Below are 23170 nucleotides of genomic sequence, written 5' to 3'. Positions count from 1 at the left end.
CTCGTCTGATCTCAGAAGCTAAGCAGGGTCAGGCCTGGTTAGCACTCGGACAGGAAAAGGTGCATTTCTGGGCAGGGGAGAGAGGGCAGCGAGAGTGGGGTACTGGCTTTGCAGGCTGGAGCCCCAGGTATTCAGTCTCCAGGGTCACAAGTTCCCGGAGCACTGAGCACATGCTTCCCTAAGCACAAGGCCAGAAGCAACCCAGCACCAAGGTCTGTGACCCAGAAATCAAAATAGATGAGCAAATAAAAAGTAGGATTTCTACTATAGCTGTTTAGAGAATCAAAGGAATCTTGCCAAATAGTATTACTTCTTCAAATAAATCAAACTCCTTTTGATTCATGCTGATATAAAGACTGAATAAACACAAACATGTAAACTCATGACCGTGTTGACAGGATGCATTGTTCTCAATAACACTGTTATTTTAAGGTATTACACACCCAGAACTTATTCGTCCTTTGTAAGGACTGAATTATACTAAAATTATACTAAACCATAAAGCAATATAATCATAGTTGTTTAATTCAGTACTATAATAGAATGAAAACAAGTGCCTTAGAACTTTCTGAATCTTTTTCAATTATGTCCACCCCAGAACCTATTGTGGAAGTTGCAAGGCAATTTTCCTTTACTATGCCTTAAAGAAATTGCCAAAATAACTGAAGAGTTCTTCAAGTCCAACTTTCTTCTACATCTAGAAGAAAGTTTATTTGTAATTACTAGATGGAGTGAGGAATGGGGATAGGGAGAAGGGTGTGTGTGTCTGTGTGTCTATGTGTGTTAGTAGTTATACTCTTAAAACAGGTAACTGAGTCATTATAATAACTGACTACAACATGAGGGTGTATATGTGTATAACTATACTTCTAAAATGTATTACTGAATCATAATATAGTAATTATTACTGTTTTTGAGTGTGTGTATATGTTAGTAGTTATACTATTAAAAAAGATAACTGAATCATTATATAGTAACTATTACCAAAGGGTGTGTGTGTGTGTGTGTGTGTGTGTGTGTGTGTGTGTGCGTACGCGCGCGCGTGCGTGCGCGCGCGCAAGCTATACTTTTAAAACAAGTAACTGAATCATTATAGAGTATTGCTCAAATAGTGGAAAGATAAATTTAGAATTTGTTTATATAACTCTCACGACCTGATGTTGAGTAAGATCCCATTAATAATGTCAGTAATTACAAATAAACCAAACATCTGGTGTCATGCAGACCTGACCCATAATTTTTCTATTCTTTATATGGAAACCTGGAAAACTGGTTCTGAATGTGTCTAAAACAAATAAGTCATTTGTGGTTTAAACTGTGCATCTAAAACCACAGTTAGAAAAAAGATACAAAGTGAATAAAAATACATAAAACTCAGTGACTGCAATGCAGGATCTGGAAGCAGACTGTAATTTTTCTAAAGTTTTTATTTTCCCAGCTGAAAAAGGGAAGTAACCTTATTTAACAACTACTTCACAGAATAGTGTGAAGACTACATGAGCCTATTTTGGGCGAGTTCTTTGAACTCAAATGAAAGACGTTTTGAGACACATAACTATTATAATACAGGAATGTGTCACACTGGCCAGAATCTAAGGTTTGCCATTTGTTTTGAGTGATTATTCTGAAACATTTGAAAACAAAGGGACAGACATACCTGGAGCTGCATGTCAGCTGCTGCACATACTTTTTTAGATTCACAGAGTCGAGACACCATATTTTTGGGCAGTGACTAAAAAAAAAAAATAAAGAAATAAAGTAAACTGTTTAATAGCTCAATGTACAATGTACTACATGCTAATGAGGCAGGCAGGCATAAAATAATACAAATTAAAAACAATAGTATTTCATTATAGTTTAAAGATCTTTACAATGATTTAATTGACCAGGTAAGAAAGAGGGAGACATTCCATTAAATTTTAAGAAGTAGAAACTAAGAAAAGAAAATACAGTACAGTGGAGAGAACTTATCAACACTGATATTTACTAACTACTTAAAGCTATAAAGCACTCACAGACCTCAGCTCAAAATAATGGGAAGAGATGAACAGATAGTTCCACAAAGACATACAATTGACCAATAAGCATATGAGAAAGTATTTATTATCAATTAGTATCAAAGAAGCACAAAGCAAAACAATGATGAGCTATTGCCTCCCGCCAGTGAGAATGGCTCATATAAGAAAAGCTAGGAGCAAGTGTTGGCAGGGGTGGAGCTGAAAGGAACCTTCATTCACTGCAGGTGAGAATGTCCTCGGGTCCAGTCTCTGGAAGACAATATGGGATTTTTCAAAAAAAATAAATAAAATGAAGAGTGGGACTCATTTGACCCAAGTATCCCCCTTCAAGGTACCTACCCCAACCTTAAGAACATTAATTTGAAGAGGTATGTGCACAATGGGCTGGAGCGATAGCACAGGGGGTAGGGTGTTTACCTTGCACGCAGCCAACCCAGGTTCGATTCCTCTGTCCCTCTCGGAGAGCCCAGCAAACTACCGAGAGTATCCCACCCGCAAGGCAGAACCTGGCAAGCTCCCCATGGCGTATTCGATATGCCAAAAACACTAATAACAAGTCTCACAATGGAGACGTTACTGGTGCCCGCTCAAGCAAATCAATGAGCAACGGGATAACAGTGACAGTGATACGGTGATGGGCACACTACATTCACGGCAGCACTGAGTCCTATAGCAGGACATGGAAGGAGCCCAAGTGTCTAACCAGACGAATGAGGAAAGCAGTTGTACATATACACAGTGAACATTACAAGATCCATGAGGAAAAAGGAAGTCATGCGGTTCATGGCAAGTTGGATGGAATCGGAGGGCATCATGCTGTGAGAAATAAGGCCAAGGCAGAAGGACCAATACCGGAGGGTTCTACTCAGCTGTGACATACAGGGGAAACAGACCAAGTGTGTGACAATAGCCATCAATGAGAGTCCTTGGACACTGGTGGACAGGAGAGTGCTGGGCTGGAGAGAGGGGAAGAGAACGATCAGGTTGACTACACATAATTTGGGGACCCGGGTGGCGAGTCTGGAACACGGGTGGTGCTAAGGGACATAAAAGCATACACCCAAATCATAACTGCCACCAACAAGTAATGGAGGATACTGGGGGCAGGAAAGTCCAATCAGAGCAGACACAAGGACGGCAGGCAGAGTCTGTGAGAGCATTTTGATCTGGTGGCAATGATAGGGTGTATCTTTGTATCTCAGTACCAGAAACTTGACTACTGTAACCTTAAAATCTAAAACTCTAATGAAAACAATAGTTAGACATTGCGGTGATCACTGTTCTGACAGCTGCGCATATGCGTGTCTGCTCGCCTTCCTTGGCTTCAACCAGGTCTGACCAGCCTGATATGGCCGAGACTGAAAAATTCCTGAAGAAGACAGAAACACAGGAGGAAAAGCCTGCTGCCTTCGAAAGAAACAGCTGAACAAGAGAAGCAAGTGCCAGTATCACAGACTGAACGCCCACACACACTGCGCCCTCCATGGGCATTGCTTTCTTACTTTACCTTCTCAGCTGTCTCATTGGTAAGCTGCAAGAGGCTGGGTCAAGTCTAAAGGTGAATGACTGGGGCTGGAGTGATAGCACAGCGGGTAGGGCGCTTGCCTTGCACGCGGCCGACCCGGGTTCGATTCCCAGCATCCCATATGGTCCCCTGAGTACCGCCAGGGGTAATTCCTGAGTGCAGAGCCAGGAGTGACCCCTGTGCATCGCCAGGTGTGACCCAAAAAAGCAAAAAAAATAAAATAAAATAAAATAAAAATAAAAAAAAAATAAAGGTGAATGACTGCACAGCCCCTCCCCTCCCACACTTCAGATTCCAAGAACTACTGACCATGTGGGCCTTGCCCCCACCACCCGCACGTTAGGGGAAGGAATGAGCTGGCTGGGACCTGATACTTGTTCAAAGTATGTCCAAAATGTTCAAAAATGCAGGCTATAAATAGTATAGTCTGAGGGCCATTTGGTTTTTTTGTTGAAGGGTTTGATTACATTGGAATGGACAATTTTAAATATGCAAATAAAGTTTTAAAACCTAAAAAAATGTTTAATAAAATACAATTAAATTAAAATCTACTAAAGACAGTAAAGAGTTGAAGGCCCTGGCTTTGCACGAGGCTGGTCTGGGTTAGATCCCCATCACCACATATGATCCCAAGGACTGCCAGTAGTGACCCCAATGCAGAGCCAGGAGCAAGCCCTGAGCATCACCAGGTAGGACCCCAAAACAAATTTTTAAAGTTTTTTAACTACTTAAAGTAAATTTGTCTGTTACTTTGTTACCTGGTTCAAGTGTCCTATTGCTTATGAAGTCCATATCACAACAAATGAAAGGAATAGAAGATTAAAATGCCAAGGAGTCATTTATAATTTGTGGCACTAGAGTAATGAATCTGAAATGATATCCCACCAAAAACCCAAAGCTACAAATTGTGTATTATTTTATATCCCATCCTGCAAGAATTGGATAACACTCAGCATAGTGTCCCTTTTAAGTTTTATCTCTGAGGATAGTTAGGTCTAATTGTAGAACATCACGTATTTTCTTAGAAACAAATCATTTTTGGGGGAAAATACTTGATTTTTGCTCTACTGTGACATCCTTAGTAACAAGGTTTAATCAGCAAAGCTTCTACCTTTTACAACTGCATTTATCATTTAAGCTGAGAAGCTCTTCCCGACAACACCACACGAGAGACAAGAAACATGTCTTGAGGCCTGGGAACCGCAGGGCTGAGTGAGCAGGGAGTGACAATGGGCTCTACTTGCGGGTCTGGAAGCTACTGGACACACACCTGCTCTCCCTGCGCCTGAGAACAGTGTCCAGCCCAGCGCGGACAAGAAGGAAGCACGCAGGCATTCCTTGAGCTGAGGGTTGTGCTGTGCAGGTGACGGCTCAGACCTTTGCCGCTCTCCTACTTGGTCGTAAGGGAGGTCGACTGGCAGCTAAGGGGCTTTCAAGAGCTAAGGAAGGGGTGGGTTTGGGAAGGAGCCTGGTGACACTTTGGGACCACTGAGAGGCCAGGGCATCCCTACACAGGAAGTTCCAGGCTCCCTGTGTAGGGATCCCTACATCCTCAAACAAGAAACAAGAATCAATCTTTCAATCTCTCTCTTTCTCGCTCACTCGCTCTCTTTCCTCTCTCCCATTCTCTCTCCCACCCTCTCTCCTCTCTCTAGCTCCCACCCTCTCTCCCTCTCTCTTCTCTCTCTCCTTTCTCTTCACTCTCTCTTTCTCCTTTTTCTCCTCTCTCCCTGTCTCTGTCTCTCCCCCTATCCCCTCATCCCCTTCTCTTTGACAACTTGTATGGAAATGCTCAGGTTTCTAGAATTTTGACTTCAGCTTACAACCTACATTGGCAAGACTCAGGCTGTATTTGAGTTGCTTTTTTTAAAAAAAAAATTATTGAATCATCATTGAAGCGATAGCAGAGCGGTAGGGCGTTCGCCTTGCACGTAGCCGACCGGGGTTCGATTCCTCTGCCCCTCTCGGAGAGCCTGGCAAGCTACCAAGAGTATCTTGCCTACACGGCAAAGCCTGGCAAGCTACCCGTGCTGTATTCAATATGCCAAAAACAGTAACAACAAATCTCACACTGGAGATGTCACTGGTGCCCACTCGAGCAAATTGATGAGCAACAGGATAACAATGACAGTGAAACCATGAGACGGTTATAAGCTTTCATGTTTGGGTTACAATAACACAATGATCAAACACCCATCCCTCCACCAGTGCACAAAAGCAACCAGTGCTGGCGTGGATATGGGGAAAAAGGAATGCTCTTTCACTGTTGGTGGGAATGCCGGCTGCTCCAGCCTTCCTGGAAAACAATATGGACAGTCCTTCAAAAACTAGAAATTGAGCTTCCATATGTCCCCACAATACCACTTCTGGGAATATATCCCGAGGCTGCAAAAAAGCACAGTAGAAATGACATCTGTACTTATATGTTTATTGCATCACTGTTCACAATAGCCAAAATCTGGAAACAATCAAAGTGCCCTAAAACAGATGACTGGTTAAAGAAACTTGGGTACATCTGAACAATGGAATACTATGCAGCTGTTAGGAGAGATGAAGTCATGAAAATTGCTTATAAATGGATAGACATGGAGAGTATCATGCTAAGTGAAATGAGTCAGAAAAAGAGGGACAGACATAGAAGAACTGCATTCATTTGTGGAGTATAGAATAACATCACATGAGGCTGACACCCAAGGCCAGGGGGATTGCCCCATAGCTGGAAGACTGCTTCATGAGCGGAGGGGAGAGGGCAGATGGAATAGAGAAGGGATCACTAAGAAAATGATGGCTGGGGGAACCAGTTGGGATGGGAGATGCATGAACTGCTTTTTAATTAACCCTTCACAAGAAGTTTAACAGAGTTAACCTTATTTAATTGAGTTTAACAGAATTTAACAGAAGTTTAACCTTGACAATACTATCTGACCCATTCCGTATAAGTTACACTTACCCTTTACTAATTCTATTAAGTGTGTAGTAGTAGTAGTAGTAGTAGTAGTAGTAGTAGTAGTAGTAGTAGTAGTAGTAGTAGTAATGTCCAAAAAATTGTATGCATGCCTTAATTAAAATATGCTTTGGTGCTAAGAAAAAAAGCAAGCAAACAAACAAAAACCTGCTGTCAGCAGAGCCTCGAGAGGGGCCAAGCCTTGAAGTGGACACTGCTGATGGCCAGAGATCAGGGAGACGAGCTATTTCTGGAACAAAGACAAGATAGGCTCTTCCTGGCTGAAGCTATTTGATGGCATTCACTCACTCACTCACTCACAACTTTTTCCAAACAAGTAGATCCTCTCCACCCGACCAGTGCTGCATTAACCAAGGTGCAGGGAGCCTGAATCTCGGCTGTGTTCACAACAGCACTCACTGCACTTGGCCAGAAGGAAACGCCACTTCCCACACTTTCGTCTTTGCTTATGGATGAGTAAGGGCTCAGAGGTGGCAGCGAGCCTAGCCTGTCTCTGGCTCTACTTCTCATTCTGTTTCCCCTGCACTTTCCACCTCAGATGCAACTACTTCCTCCAGAGAAGTATTCAATCCTTCAAAGTCAGCGCTGAGGATTGAAGTTAGGAATCGCTTCTCTTAACCTACCATGATGCTTACTGGGGAGCACAGGGAGCACACCTGGCAGTGTTTGGGCAATAGCCACAAGAGCCTCTGTGGTCTGAGGGAACAAACCTGGGGTTCTTGCAGGAGGGCATGTGCCTGGCCCTGTGAGTACCTCCCCTGAATCACAAACTGTTTCTAGTGGCATCTAAGAATGGTGATTCCTTTCCAGACCCCGTCAACGGACTCTGCCCATGTCCATCCAAGGACTCCCTATCTGTAACAGCTATAACCCACAAATATAATTTATAAGTAATATATTATAAAATGGGCTTAACCGAAAGGATTTAAATATTCAGTAAACCATTTGTATACACACACAAAAACACATATCTATGTGGAAGGTTGGCTTTTTCTCACATATGCAAAAAGCAATGACAACTACTGCAGGCACATTCTGTAGTCAGCAGAAGGGAGAGAAAACAGTGGGCAGACAGACCCACCTGGTCTGTCCCACATGTGGCATTCCACAGGCCAGCACGGTTTCACAGAGCTGCCACTCCAATGAGTGTTCAGAGGGAACGCAGTGTGGGGAAGCATAACCTGGGATGGCTGAACTGGAGAAGTGAAATTTGCAAACACAAGCGAGCACTAGGCCATCGAAGATAGCATTTCAAGTAGAAAAAACTAGCTTCTGCAAAGAAGAGGCTTGGGGCAGAGAGATACCACACTCGCTTTATGAAGGGGCTCGCTTTGCACAGGGCTGGCCCATATTTAACTCCTGGCACTGCCGAGGATCCCCTGAGCACCACCAGGAATGATCCCAGAGGACAAGGCGGGGATTAAACCCTGAGTACCACAGCGTGTGGCAGCAGGAATCTGGCCTGCAGAGCCTAAAGCTCTGGTCAGATTTTTGTCTGGGAAATATTTCCTTGGCTACAACACAGAGGGAGGGAGGGAGCCGGGGGAAGAGGAGCACAGCTGGGAGGCTGCGCTTCGTGGCCCAGTGACACACATCCTCAGAGAGCACAGGATTGACAGGGACACAGGACAGGAACTTCCAGCAGAGACAGTGACCCACAGAGAGCTGGAGGGCTGGGGAGGAGGCAGAGGTGGAAATGTGAGAGATTCCAAGTGGGAAAGTCAATCAGCTGCCCTGAGAGATGCTGGAAGAAACGCTCCAAAAAGAACAGAGCCTGATAATGGACAGAAGCAGCAGCCTCACACGGCAGCCAGCCTTCACAGAAGGACCCGGGCCAGGAGCAGAGCCACGGCTCCCCACTGCCCAAGGAAGCTGCCGCCCCAGGGTACAGAGGCTAAAGGAGCCTGTGGGCAGTGACCGGCAGGGGGGACATGCTGAGAAGCCCAGGTGCAGCCAGGCCTGGGCGCCCTCGCAGCAGACGAGCTGGACACTCACGGCAGAGCAGGAGCCCTGAGACAAAGGCCTGTGGTTCGTGGCGCAGCAGGAGGGTCGGGAGAGAAGAGCGGCCACAAGCCCTGAGAGATTCCCTGCTTTAGTGCCTTGGACAAGGCCTTGTAGATGGCAGGTACTGGCACCACAAGTCAAATTCAACAGGTCGCTCTGGTCCTAGCAGCCCATGATGGAGAAGATAACCTGAATCAACAAGGCCCAAACCCATGGAAGCACGGTGAGTATCAAAAGGAGAGAGTCACGGAGGCTCAACTCTCACCTTGTCAGATTTACAATAAACACCCCCCACCTCTCTCTCCAAAAAAAAGAAAAAAATGTCCCCAGAACTATCCATAAGTGATCCCTGAGCACAGAGCCAGGAATAAGCCCTGAGCCCTGCCAGGTGTGATCCCAACCAACAAAATAACAATAAATCAATTACACCAGGAGTCAACATAAAGAGTACAGCTGTGATTTTTAAACACTGTATTCTAGATTTGAAAGTTAAGAGGGCCAAAATGGCAGGACAGCACTTATAGCATTTGCCTTGCATACAGCCAACCCAAGTTTGATCCCAGCACCCCACACGATCCCCAGCCCCACCAGGAGTGATCCCCGAGCACAAAGCCAGGAGTAAGCCCTGAGCAATGTTAACCACCCCTCTACACACACAAGCACGCACACACACACACACACACACACACACACACACACCCCAAAAAAGAAAAATTACCAATTAAAAATTTCACCAGACAATCAAGTGGTTCTTAGTGACTCCAATTCAGTCCTCATGCTGAAGTCTGGCCGGTATGGGCGGCACCCGGAGCCAAACCCAGAACCCTGCTCCAGTTGCCAGCTCTGCCCGAGTCATATGCCAAGGCCTTGCTTGACTGCCTGAGCCACGTCTGGGGGAGTCTGAGCAGGGCAACCACTCAGCTATCCATCACACCAAGGCATGTATTTCACAGAATGCTTTCTTTAGACAGGACACAGCCTGTACGCTGAATAAACCGTAACCAGCACTATTTACTATTATAACTAACCATTGACCATTGACTTTAACAAACTTGGTATTTTATCATTTTATCTACATTTTCTGTGAACATGCTTCCTATCTCTAAATCTCAGGAAACAAATTATGACTGACCAGTTCGCTCTGTGTGGCACCTAACAATCAAGCACTTCCACAGTTTCCTGTTTATATTTCTTTTTATGTATAAAGTGGCATCATGTGCTAATGAAACACATATGCCTCGTCAGACCACCCAGCTTTAGGAGATCATAATTTTTAGGAGATCAACATGACAATTATTCGAAAGTCTTCAGGTCAAAATCAACTGAAGTGTTATTAGTCTATCTTCCATTTTTTACTGTCTACCACAGAATTTTGTCTTTAACCCCTACTAAAAATATTCTCTCACTTTTAGAGAGGAATTCCTTCACCTGCCAAGGTGCAGTTCATATAACACAACAGACTGGTATTAATCAGAAAAAGTTCCCATTGCAGAAATATTTAAATCAGATGTATCCCATGCTTTGGGTCCTGAAAGTCTGACATCTGTCTTCTACTTTGTGGACCTTCAGCTGAATGCCTGCAGCAATAGCAGTGTCCCAGAGTTCCTCTACTTACACTGTAGCACACTCTACCACAGGTGCCCTCAACAGTACAGAGAAAATAGCTGAAGACAGAATCAGAGAGATTGAAGATGAGCTGCAGAAAACATCCAGGGAACAACAGAAGATGAAAAAAGACCTCAGGAACAGCAAGAGGACTATGGGATGAATTCAAGAGGAATAACATAAGAATCAATGAGTCCCAGAGGGACAGAGGTACTAACAGTTAAAGATATCATTGCTGGAAAGTTCCCAGAGCTTGAGAATGTACGCATCCAGATCCAAGAAGCGAAAGGGTACCAGCTAAAAGAGATCCCAGTAAAAGGACTCTAAGACATATCCTAATCAGAATGACAAATACCATAGATAGAGACAAATACTGAAAGCAGCAGGATCAAGGAAGAATATTACACAGGAGCATCCTTTAAATTTCAGCAGAACTATGGAATGAAACCCTCCACCTGGTGGGATATAGTTAAAAAGCTTAATGAAATGATCACCTCACCAAGAATACTTTACCTAGGTAGACTCTCATTCAGATTGAAGGAATGACACACAACTTCCTGGATAAACAGCAGTTCAGGAACTTCATGAACTCAAAACCAACTTTAAAAGGACTAACGGGGCTGCTGTAAGGTAAGACAACTGCACAAACACAACAAACTTCTACAGAAAGATGGCACAAAACTCCATGACAATAGTCTCTCTCTCAATGTAAATGGACTAGAAGTACCAATTAAGAGACATTGAGTGGAAAGTGGACTAAAAAACTGAATCCAGTATTCTGCTGCCTATAAGAAATACATTTGAATAGTCAGAGCAAACACAGACTCAAAATCAAAGTCTGGAAAACAATTCTTTAAGCAAAAAACTCTTTCAAAAGGCAAGGATGGCCATCTTCGTATCTGACAACACAGATTTCAGGCTGAAAAGGGTTAGAAGGGACAACAAATCCTTTTCTTAATAATCAAAAGATATGTATATCAAGAAGAAATTATACTCCTAAACATATATGCATCCGATAATGGGCCAGCAAACGCTCAAAACAACTGCTAACAGACTTCAAGAAGGACACTGACAGCAATACAATAGTAGTTGGAGATTTCAACACTGCCTTGTTAAGTAAACGAGACTTGGTAAATAAACGAGAGTAAAACTCAGTAAGAAAATATTGGGTTTGAAGGAAGAAATAGAAAACAGAGGGTTAGTAGATATATACAGGACTTTTCATTCCAAAAAAGTTGAATAGACATTTTTCTCCAGTGCACCTGGGACATTCTCCCAAGACAGACCACATCCTGGGCTCTTACCTCCATACAGAAATTGTATCAACTATCTTTTCAGACCACTATGCACTGAAAATAGAAGCTAGTCACACATAGAAACAGAGAATCAAATCAAACACATGGAAATTGAACAGCTCACTACTGAACAACCAGTGGGTTTTAGAGGAAATCAAGGAAGAAATTAAAAAGATTCCTGGAAACAAATGAAAATGAAGACACAAGTTACCAGAACTTATGGGACACTGCAAAAGCTAGTATTAAGCAGAAAGTTTATAGCTCTAAAATGTTCATCAGGAAGGAAGAAAGAACCCATGTAAATAACTTGATTTCACAGCTTAAGATCTTAGAAAATGATGAAAAAAGGGAGCCTAAACCAGGCAAGAGGAAGGAAATAATAAAACTTAGAGCAGATATTAATGAGCTGGAATCCCAAAAATAATCCTAAAGATCAACAAAACCAAGAGCTGGTTCTTTGAAAAAATGAACAAGATGGATAAACCAATAGCAAGTTACACACACACACAGAGGGAGAGGGATAAAGAGAGAGAGAGAGAGAGAGAGAGAGAGAGAGAGAGAGAGAGAGAGAGAGAGAAGAGAGAGAGAGAGAAAGAGAGAACCTAATAAAGAAAATCAGAAAGGGGAGCATCACAAGACAGAAATTTAAAGGATCATCAGAGATTACTTTGAGAAACTTTATGCCACAAAACAAGAGAAACTCAAAGAAATGTATAAATTCCTAGATTCCTATAATTTCCCAAAACAGAACCAAGATTTGAACAGACCTATCACTAATGATAAAATTGAAATGGTAATTAAAAGTATTCCCAAAAGCAAAAGCCCAGGACCAAACTGACTCTCTAGTGAATTCTTCCAAACCTTTAGAAAGGGCTTACCGCAAATTCTTTTCAAGCTTTTCCAGGATATTAAAAAAACAGAAACATTGCCAGTTTCTAAGAGGCAAATATCACCCTGATACCAAAAACAGACAGATACCACAAAAAAATAAAATTACAGGCCAATATCCCTGATGAATACAGGTACAAAGATTCTCAACCAAATACTAGCAAACAGAGTCCATCAAAAAGATCCTATATCACAACCATGGATTCATTCCAGGGATACAAGGATGATTTAACAACTGCAAGTCAGTCAACATAATAAACCATATCAGTAAAGAAAAAGAAAAACTTACATCAATCTATTGATTACATCAATAGATTCAGAGAAAGCATTTGAAAAGATCCAGCCCCTATTCACACACATACACACACAGACACACACACACAAACTCAAAAAACAAAAATAGTAGCTGAAGGAACCTTCCTCAATATAGTCAAAGCCGAGACACACAAACAAATCTCAGACCCAAGCAATTTGCTGCAGAGATGGCTCTGGACTTTGCAGTAAGCCACTTACGCCAGGCCACTCCAGTTGGGGGCAGGTGCCGTCCCTCTGCCTGTTCCCTTGGAATCCCGGTGGCCGCCATATTCTAGAACTCACCGTAAAGCTCCAGGTGTGCGTGGCGGTGGTGGGGAAACGCCAAGCCTCACAGGACAGGGGAAAGGTTGGTCCTTCTCCTTCCCCCCACCCCGATAGCCTCTGAGATGACAACCACATACGGCCACCGTCTACTTATGCTCCCACATGGCCATGATCCAGTTCTCCTTCCCCCCACCCTGATGGGACTCTGAGATGACAACCACACACGACCACCGTCTACTTAGGCTCCCACACAGCCATGATCCAGACACACACACACACACACACACACACACACACACACGTTTCAGACCCTAGCAACTTGCTGCAGCCACCTCTCCAGACCCTAATTATTAAAATTTTAGAATTTTAGACATGATATTGTATCTATAATAAGCAATACAAAACACATTGTCTAGCATTGTGTTTTTGACAGGTATGAGTAGTGGTGGGATTAGGTTCAAATACCGAAGATAACCAAAGTAGAGAAAGAGAGTACTGTGCAAATTGTCTGCCACACAGTCAGGGGTAGGTGTGGAATGACGGGTGGGGGGGAGCAGATACTGGGGACTCTGGTAGTGGAAAACGTGCACTAGTGAAGGGATGGGTGTTTGATGACTGTATGATCGAAGCTCAAAAATGAAAGCTCTGTTACTGTACCTCACAGTGAATCAATAAAAAGGGGGGAAAGATATAGATATATAGATATATTCAAAGCCATCTACCACAAGCCCACAGCAAGCAATGGGGAAAAACTAAAAGCCTTCTCTCTAAGATCAGGCATAAGACAAGGCTGCTTACACTTGCCACTCCTTTTCAGCATAGGACTGAAAGCACTTGTCATAGAAGTTAGGCAAGAAAAAGATATGAAGGGCATTCAGAAATAGGAAAGAAGTCAAGCTCTCACTAATTGCAGATGACACAATACTATGCTTAGAGAATCCTAAGGACTCTACCAAAAAGCTCCTAGAAACAGTAGATTTGCATAGCAGGTTACAAAACCAATATCCAAAAGTCCATGGCTTTCCTATGTAGAAATAATGAAAGAGAAGAAAGTGATACTTATAAAAAAAAAATCCCAGTTACAACTATGCCTCAGAAAATCAAGTACCTCAGAATCAGCTTAACTAAAGAGGTAAAAAATCTGTACAAAGATCTGTAAAAAGAGATAAAAGATCTGTACAAAATGCTACTTTGAAATAAAAGAAATAAAAGAGGACACACACACACACACACACACACACACACACACACAAAGGGAGACACACACCCTGTTCATGAATTAGGAGAATTAACACTGTCAAAATAGCAATACTCCCCAAAGCAATATAAAGAATCACTGCAGTACCTATAAGGATAACCATATTTTTCAAAGAAATAGACCAAACACTCCTGACGTTCATAAGAAACAATAACCTCCACTGAATAGCTAAAGCAATCCTTGAAAAAAAGAAGATGGGAGAGGAGGAGGAGGAAGAATGCCTGCCACAGATGCAGGCTTGGGCTGGAGAGCATGGTAGCCAAGTGGGGAGGGTGGCAGGAGATAAACTGGGACTACATTAAACTAAGAAGCTTCTGCACCTCAAAAGAAACAGTGACTAAAATACAGAAAGAGCCCACAGAATAGGGAAAAAAATATTCACCCAATACCTATCAGATAAGGGGTTAATATCCAGGATATACAAGACACTGATAGAACATTACAAGAAAAAAAAAACACCCTCCAACCCCATCAAAAAATGGGGAGAAGAAATGTACAGAAACTTCCTCAAAAAAGAAATTCAAATAGTCAAAAGGCATATGAAAAGATGCTCTACCTCTCTAATCATGAGGGAGATGCAAACCAAAACAGCAATGAGGTATCATCTTATACCACAGAAACTGGCACACATCAATAAGAACAAGAAAAACCAGTGCTGGCATGGATCCGGAAAGAAAAGGACTCACCTTTGTTATTGGCGGGAATGCGGACTGATCTAGCCTTTTTAGAAAACAATATGGACATTCTTCCAAAAACTAGAAACTGAGCTCCCATATGACCCAGCAATATCACTCCTGGGAATATATCCCAGAGATTAAATAAATAAATAAATAAATAAATAAATAAATAAATAAATAAATAAATAAATAAATAAATAAATATTTTTTTAAAAAACAGTAGAAATGACATCTGCACTTTGGATGTTTATTGCAGCACTATTCACAATAGCCAGAATCTGGACAAATCCCGAGTGCCCGAGAACAGATGACTGGGTAAAAGAAACTTTGGTACATCTACCCAATGGAATACTATGCAACTGTTAGAAGAGATGAAATCATGAAACTTACATACAACTGGATGGACATGGAGAGTATCATGCTAAGTAAAATTAGTCAAAAAGAGAGGGACAGACATAGAATGACTACACTCATTTTGGAATATAAAGTAGCATAATGTGAGACTAACACCTAAGGACAGTGGAGATAAGGGCCAGGAGGATCATGCCACAGTTTGGAAGTCGACCTCATGAGCTGGGGGAAAAGGCAGTTGGGATAGAGAAGGGACTACTAGTAAATGATGATTGGAGGGATGGCTCAGGATGGGAGATGTATGCTGAAAGTAGACTAAGGACCAAACATGATGGCCTCTCGGTATGTGTAATGCAAACATAATGCCCAAAATGTTTAGAGAGTAGAGAATAGAGAGAGAGAGTGAGAAGGAATGTGCCTGCCACAGAGGCAGGGGATGGGGTAGAGTGGGAGCAGCAGAAAGGACACTGGGAACAATGGTGGTGGAGAATGGGCACTGGTGGAGGAGTGGGTGCTCGATCATTGTATGACTGAAACATAATCATGAAAGTTTGTAACTGTGGCTCATGGTGATCCAAAATAAAAGGGGGGGGCAGTAGGGTAGGGATAAAATAAACTAAAATGGAGTTAAGAAAGAAGAAAACTGCATTATTAAAAGTCTACAGATAAAGTGGGGGAATAGCTGCAAAAGTTAGAGATATGGGAAATGAAGAAAAAGGGAGTCACAAGTGAGGTCTGCCTTACGCTTCCCTCAGCTCACACAGCCGGGCTCACACGAGTCTCAGGGAGAGTCACTGGCCAGTGCTGGACTCATGCACTCAGCCTGCCAGACAGGTCTGCAGCCCAGGCAGCAGGAAAATCCTTCTCCAACTGATACAAACATTTGAGGGCACCATCCGAGTAGAAGAAACGGGAGCTTTGTAAAATACTCATCCCAATTTGCGGATATGCGAAAAAATGAAGCCCTTCAACCAGAATATGCTGCAAAAAAAATAAACCACTATTTTCCAACATATACAAAATGTACATCATTTTACATTTCTAAAGTTCAGAAAAATTTGAATTCTAAAACACCTAAACCCAATTTTAGAGACAGAACTTCCATGTCTAGCAGCACACACCAGGCAATGCTCAGCGCTTACTTTTAGCTCTACACTAGGGGTCATTCCTGGTGGGTCTTGAGGGACGCTATACAGTATCTGGAACTGAACCCAGGTCAACTGTGCACAAAGCCAGTACCCTACCTGCTGTACTATTACTCTAGCCCCCGGTAACACATATTTTGCCTCACAGAATGAAGTTACTACTAAAGGAATTGCAATTGAGAATTCCACTAAAATTAAAATTACTTTTATAATTAAAATATAGAAGTTATCATTTAAGATTATTAAAATTGACCATAGTAACATTTGCATTACAGACTAAAAATAAGATACCAAAGGATAATAAAAATTACAAATAACATTACAATAAAAATTAGAAACAATGTCAAAGATAACTTAGGTGATTTTTTTTTTTAATATCTCCATAGCGATGTACACTGCAGCACTGAGAACTATAACCAGAATATGAAATCAACCAAAATATCCAACAAGAGAAGAACAGCTGAAGAATTTGTGATATCCCAGAGACTAACACACATTAAAAAAAGAAAAGAAAAGAAAAGAAAAGAAAAGAAAAGAAAAAAAAAGAAAAGAAAAGAAAAAAGAAAAGAAAAGAAAAAGAAAAGAACAACCAGTGCTGGCCTAGATTCGGGGAGAAAGGGACTCTCTTTCATTGCTGGTGGGAATGCAGACTGGTCCAGCCTTTTTGGAAAACAATATGGGCATTCCTTAAAAACCTAGAAATTGAGCTTCCATATGACCCCGCAATAGCACTTCTAGGAATATATCCCGAGGGTGCAAAAAAAGTACAGCAGAAATGACATCTCTGCACCTGTATGTTCATTGCAGCACTGTTCACAATAGCCAGAATCTGGAAACAACCCAAGTGCCCAAGAACAGATGACTGGTTAAAGAAACTTTGGTACCTCCACACAATGGAATACTACGGAGCTGTTAGGAAAGATGAAGTCATGAAATTTGCTTATAGTGGATGGACATGGAGAGTGTCATGCTAAGTGAAATGAGTCAGAAAGAGAGGGATAGACAGAAGACAGCAGCTCGCCAGAGATCTCTCCGGATCCCATACCAAGCCAATTCCACCGGGGCGCCTCAGATGGAGCGGGTGTGCCCCCCCCGCCTGCTCCAGATGAAACCCCGACAGCCATGAGCTTCCAGAAGCAAAACCCAGGTATGCGGGTTCAGGGACTAAGGATCCAGGACACGTAGCGGCATCGGAGATGGGCTGGCCCTTCCCGTCTCCCCGCCCACTTGGGATTCTGGCTGTCACACCCACTATCTACCTCCAGGAACCATCTCAGAGCATCAACGGCCTTGATCCAGAGACTCCCAAATGAGCCTCAAAATGGATTAGCTCCCTACAGAGATGTCTCTGGACCCCAACCATTTACAATTTTAGAATTCCAGAAGCACGCAGCTGCCTTTGTGACTGCCCAACCTCTCATGGTATTCATAATAAGCAATAGAAAATAAATTATCTAGCATCTGCCCCAGCAGGCAGGAAAATTCAAAATAATGGTGGTGGGAAGGTGTAATGGTGGTGGGACTGCTGTTCAAATACTGAATGTAATCAATTAATGTGAACAACCTTATGAAAATAATTTTTTTCTAAAAAGGACAAGTTAAAAAGAGAGGGACACACATAGAATGACTGCACTCATTTGTGGAATATAAAATACCATAATACGATACTGACACCCAAGGACAATAGAGACAAGAGTCAGAAATATTGCTCCCCAGTTGGAAGCCTGCCTCGTGAGCTGGGGGAGAAGGCAGCTGAGATGGAGAAGGGATCACTAAGTCTATGATGGTTGGAGGGATCACTCGGGATGGGAGGTGTGTGCTGAAAGTAGATAAAGGACCAAACATGAGGGTCTCTCAGTATCTGTATTGCAACCCATAATGCCCTAAAGTGCTCACCAGTCTGATTTAAGGAATGTGGTACTAAAGGTTTGGCTCTAGATTCTTAAAGATCCAAGTCACTAAGTCACTAAGATTAAATTTGTACTATTTATGACTACTTAGAAAATTTATTGTGGGGGTATGATGCCACCAACAGGTCAACCTGTACCTGTGGGCCGAGTGCATTAGCAGCCTGATGGTGACATCAGGTTTCCTGATACCTCAAAATTGTCGCTGTGCCTTTGGTCAAACTCCAAAAACTTGGGACCAAGTTTACTAAGAAACCAACCAAAAATTAGGTATATGAGAGCTACACCCACAAACCACCTCCGGCTTAGCTATACAAGCTCATTTATGAGCTTTATCTCAGAGACCCACAGACAAATCTTGAGAGAGACCAAAAGCCACAGTTAATCTCGGACCCAGGCATGGCTGAACAGACTGGAATAAATAGGAGGGGGACAGGTTGGCCTGTGCCTGCCCATGCAGAGCTCCCAGCAGCCGCTTGCTTCCACAATCCAAAATCGCCACCATACTACTGGCCTGACTCCACCATGTCAGGATGGACCTCACCAAGATATAATCTGCTGAAAATTCTGGTATGCGGGTTTTGTAACTGAAATCTTCAGGCTTTCACAAAGTTGGGATGGGCTATCTCCCCCAACTTCCCCATACTCCTGAAAGCATTGGTAGTCACCCACATGAACCAACTCCAACACCACCCTGTAAACTCTATTACTGGCCTTGCTTCAGACACCCATACATAAATCTCAAAAGAGATCAAAAGCCAGAGACACAGCAGCGAGTCCCAGAAGACACCACAGAACCAGAGATCTCTCCAGCCCCATATAGAGCCAATTTCACCGGGGCACCCCAGATGGAGCAGGTGCAGTCTCCCCACCTACTACAGATGGAATCCCAGCAACCAAGAACTTCTACAAGCAAGGCCCAGGTATGCAGGTTCCAGGATTAAATCTCCATGCTGCATTGCAGCAGAGGTGCCAGGCTGTCCCTCCCTGGTTCCCCGCCTGCTTGTCGGTCTGGGTGCCACCCCAACAATGTGCTTCTGGGAGCCATCTTAGCACACCAACAACCCTGGCCCAGAGACATAGCAATGGGTCCCGGAAGACACCACGGAACCAGAGATCTCGGCGGGCACCACACCAAGCCAATTTCACCGGGGGACCCCAGATGGAGCAGGTGCAGTCCCCGTGCCTACACCAGACTGAATCCTGGTGACCAAGAGCTTCCACAAGAAAGGCCAACTATGCGGGTTCCAGGACTAAATCTCCACACCGCATGGCAGCCAGGCTGTCCCTCCTCGGCTCCCCATCCGCTCATCAGTCTGGCTGTCACCCACACAATGTGCCTCCAGGTGCCATCTTAGCACACCAACCGCCCTGGTCCAGAGACGCCCAGTTGAATCCAAAAATGGGTTAGTGCCCTACAGAAATGCCTCTAGAACCCAACCATTTACAATCTAGGATGCCAGAAGTGCATAGCCGTGGCACCCAAGATATTCAAAATGAGCAATGGACAATAAATAATTTAGCATCTGCCCCTGCCTGGAAGGCAGGTAGGCTTGAGTGGTGGTGGAAAAATTAGAGCAAAACATAATGCCCCAAAGTGGAGAGTATTGGGGAAATTTTCTGCCATGGAGGCAGGGTGAGGACTGGGATGAGGATGGGGGATATACTGGGGACACTAGTGGTGGAAAGTGTGCACTGGTGGAGGGATGAGTGTTCAATCATTGTACGGCTGAATGTCGAACATGAAAGCTTTGTAACTGTATCTCATGGTGGTTCAATTAAAAAAAAAAAGTAATGTGGAGTTCATGCCCAATTCAGTCAGCTTAATCAATGGCTAAATAAATAGCAGTACTCCTACATTTAAAAAAAATAAAGAAAACTTATTGTGGGCTGGAGTGATAGCACAGCGGGTAGGGCGTTTACCTTGCACTCGACCGACCCGAGTTCAAATCCCAGCATCCCATATGGTCCCCTGAGCACCGCCAGGGGTAATTCCTGAGTGCAGAGCCAGGAGTAACCCCTGAGCATCACCAGGTGTGACCCAAAAAGCAATAAAAAAAAAGAAAACTTATTGTGATAGAAGTGGAATAAATATTAAAAGTTGAGACATCCTCTGGTACAGATTTTTGTTATGGTAACAAGTCAGCTCCTCCTACAGTGAAGAACTCCAACCATCAATATCCCCTGGGAACATGTCGAATCTTATGATTAATGTAAACCTGTTAAGACAGGGTGGGTAAAAGCAAGGAAAGGCTTTGGAGGCAGAGAGCCAAGCACCAAAGCTGTCTGGATGCTCTGACTTTGTGGTGTAAACCTCATACCACCCCAACTGCCATACTTCCACAAACATCTGTGAAACGACTGGATCCAGCAGGTCCCAGCCATCTGGTTCTGCTCGTGACCAGTAAACCTAATCAGTACCATGAAACTTGCCCTGATCCCAAGAGGCAGAAACCCCAGATCTCAATCGGCCACAATACTGCTTCTCACTTGCCTCGCTCTCAGCGATCTTTCTAACAAGCTAAACTGCTGTGAGAAAAAAGACCCTTTGCCACTACTGAAGACACACTCCATGGTTTCAGTTTCACGAGGTTTAAAATTAAACATCTCAGGGGCTGGGAAAATGGAGCCACATGCCTTGCATTCAGCTGACTGGATTCAGCCCTGGCACCACATGACCCCCCAACACCACCAGGTGGCACAGACAATTTCTGGCATCCGGGACCCTCTCATTTAAGAATGTCAAAAACAGCCACCCTGAGCAACCCAGGGATCCTGGTTTATTGCTATGTTTTCTTTTAAAATTCCAGTAATACCATGTTTATACAAAAATATGCTTATATAAAAATTTGATAAACTCAATTTTAAGTAAGAGGACCAGAGAGACAGTGCTGCAGGTATAGCGCTTGTCTTGCACAGAGTCAAGCTGGGTTCAATTCCTGGCATGCCAGAGTGATTCCTGAGTGTACAGCCAGTAGTCAGCCCTGAGCACTGCTGGGTGTAGCCAACACAAGAACATAAAGGAACAACAACAACAACAAAATTTTAAGTATGGAAGTTTGATTTTATAAACATGAAAAGCAAAGTCTCAAGCCAGTACAGACGCTGATCCAATCTGATGTCACCTGCGTGGGGGGCTGGGCCGGGGTCCCCCTTGCGCGCATCCCTGTCCCAGTCCATTCCTCTCATCTAGACATAACTGAGAAGCAGGAAAGCTCAAAATGGAGAGAATTTCAAAATAAATGAAACCTGCCCAAACTAATCTAGTTCCACTCACACTGTAGTTTTTACCTTGGGTCCCTGTTCCTGTCACCTGAAAGAGAATAACAGGAGATGATTTATTACAAGCTCCTGTGTCTCCTCAGAAAAAGATCTTAAGCCACTGTAGCCTTGGGCTGACTTTCACAAACTCAGGCAACAAATTAAATCTTCTAATGACATAACAGCACATAACAGCTGTAAAATGAAAGCACAAGAACTACTAAAATAACAGAATGGTCTGTGATTTTTTGAGATATATTATACATATATACCTATATACATATATATACATAAATATACACATATACATATATACGTATATATATGGCATTTCCCAGCATATTAAGAGATTTTTAACTAGGAAAAATGGGGGGAAATGCCCACAATGTTATGAAAATTGCAAAGGAAAGTCTGGGAGGAAGTTAATGTATTTACCAACTCAGATCATCTGTGGGGCCATCTTAAATTAAACTGAGTGAACCTCAGTTTCTTTAACTCGTCAACAGCCAAGTTTCAACTACAGACATTGCCACACAGATAAGGGTGAGAAAGAGGAGAAATGTCAATTTCTACTCATTGCTTGAAAAATATTTTACAAAAGCTCTGTGGGGCAAAAAATATTTCAAAATGACACAAATAATAGTTTCTCTCAAAAATTTATACATTTGGTGACAGGGAATGCAGTGAGGGGCCACAAAATAACCACCAAGAAGCTGTAAAACAGGAGGCATCATGAAGACGAGCCTAACTTCTTAGGAGAGAGACAGTGCTACTCCATACTTTGAAGTTAATATTCTCACAGCACAGAGCAAAATTAATGATCTATAGGACAGTGAAAAGACTGGGCTTGCTTCCATAGTAATGGGCCCATGCCATTACACGGGTCTAGGCTCATCACCTACTACGCTGAGTGAGCCCCACTCGCCAGCACTCTGGGCTCTGGGTGATTATGCTGTGATGCGGAGTTTCACAGGTTCTAACAAATGTCCAACTCTGGGGGAGATCTGGGTAATAGTGAGGGGCATCTGCACATGAGTGGAGGGAGGAGCTATATGGGAGATCTCAGCATTTTTTCCTCAACTTTGCTGTTAGATTAATATTTCTCTAAACAAATAAAGTTTTGCGGGGTTTTGTTTGAGGGTCAATCCTGGTCGTTCTCAGGACTTTACTCTGGATCCATGCTCAGGGATCACTCCTGGCAGGGCTCAAGGGACCATATGAACCAGGAATTGAACTTGGGTCAGTCGCACCCAAGGCAAGCTCCCTGTCTACTGTGCTATCTCTCCAGCCCCAATAAAGTTTTAATAATTTTTTTTAAAATGAATGATGGGAGATAACACCAGAGATAACATCACACTGGTGGAAAACTAAATACATCTCAAAGTTGTGCTACCAAAAAATTCATTACAGGGGCTGGAGCAATAGCACAGCGGGTAGGGCATTTGCCTTGCATACAGCCAACCCGGGTTCGATTCCTAGCATCCCATATGGTCTCCTGCGCACTGCCAGGGGTAATTCCTGAATGCAGAATGCAGAGCCAGGAATAACCCCTGTGCATCTCCAGGTGTGACCCAAAAAGCAAAAAAAAAAAAGAATTCATTACAAAGATTTTAAACACTACCAGAAGATTTTAAACTTTTCAATCTTTTTCTTGAAAAGATTCCTATGAAACAGACCCCAAACTGGAAAATA

The 23170-nt window shown here is 43.1% G+C and overlaps 1 protein-coding gene across 1 annotated transcript in view; it reads right to left on the bottom strand.

Moving 5' to 3' along the window:
• MIPEP (mitochondrial intermediate peptidase) overlaps window positions 1-23170 on the bottom strand; it is a 188627-nt gene that overhangs the window by 91685 nt on the left and 73772 nt on the right. Inside the window, exon 15 of the mRNA XM_055136792.1 lies at window positions 1658-1732. Coding sequence (XP_054992767.1) covers window positions 1658-1732 — 75 coding nt within the window. The remainder of the gene's footprint in view (window positions 1-1657; window positions 1733-23170) is intronic.

The sequence above is a fragment of the Sorex araneus genome, chromosome 1 (genome assembly GCF_027595985.1).
Source record: "Sorex araneus isolate mSorAra2 chromosome 1, mSorAra2.pri, whole genome shotgun sequence".
Classification (NCBI taxonomy): domain Eukaryota; kingdom Metazoa; phylum Chordata; class Mammalia; order Eulipotyphla; family Soricidae; genus Sorex; species Sorex araneus.
The sequence above is the reverse complement of the archived record's forward strand: the minus strand, read 5'-3'. Positions and strand labels throughout refer to the sequence as shown.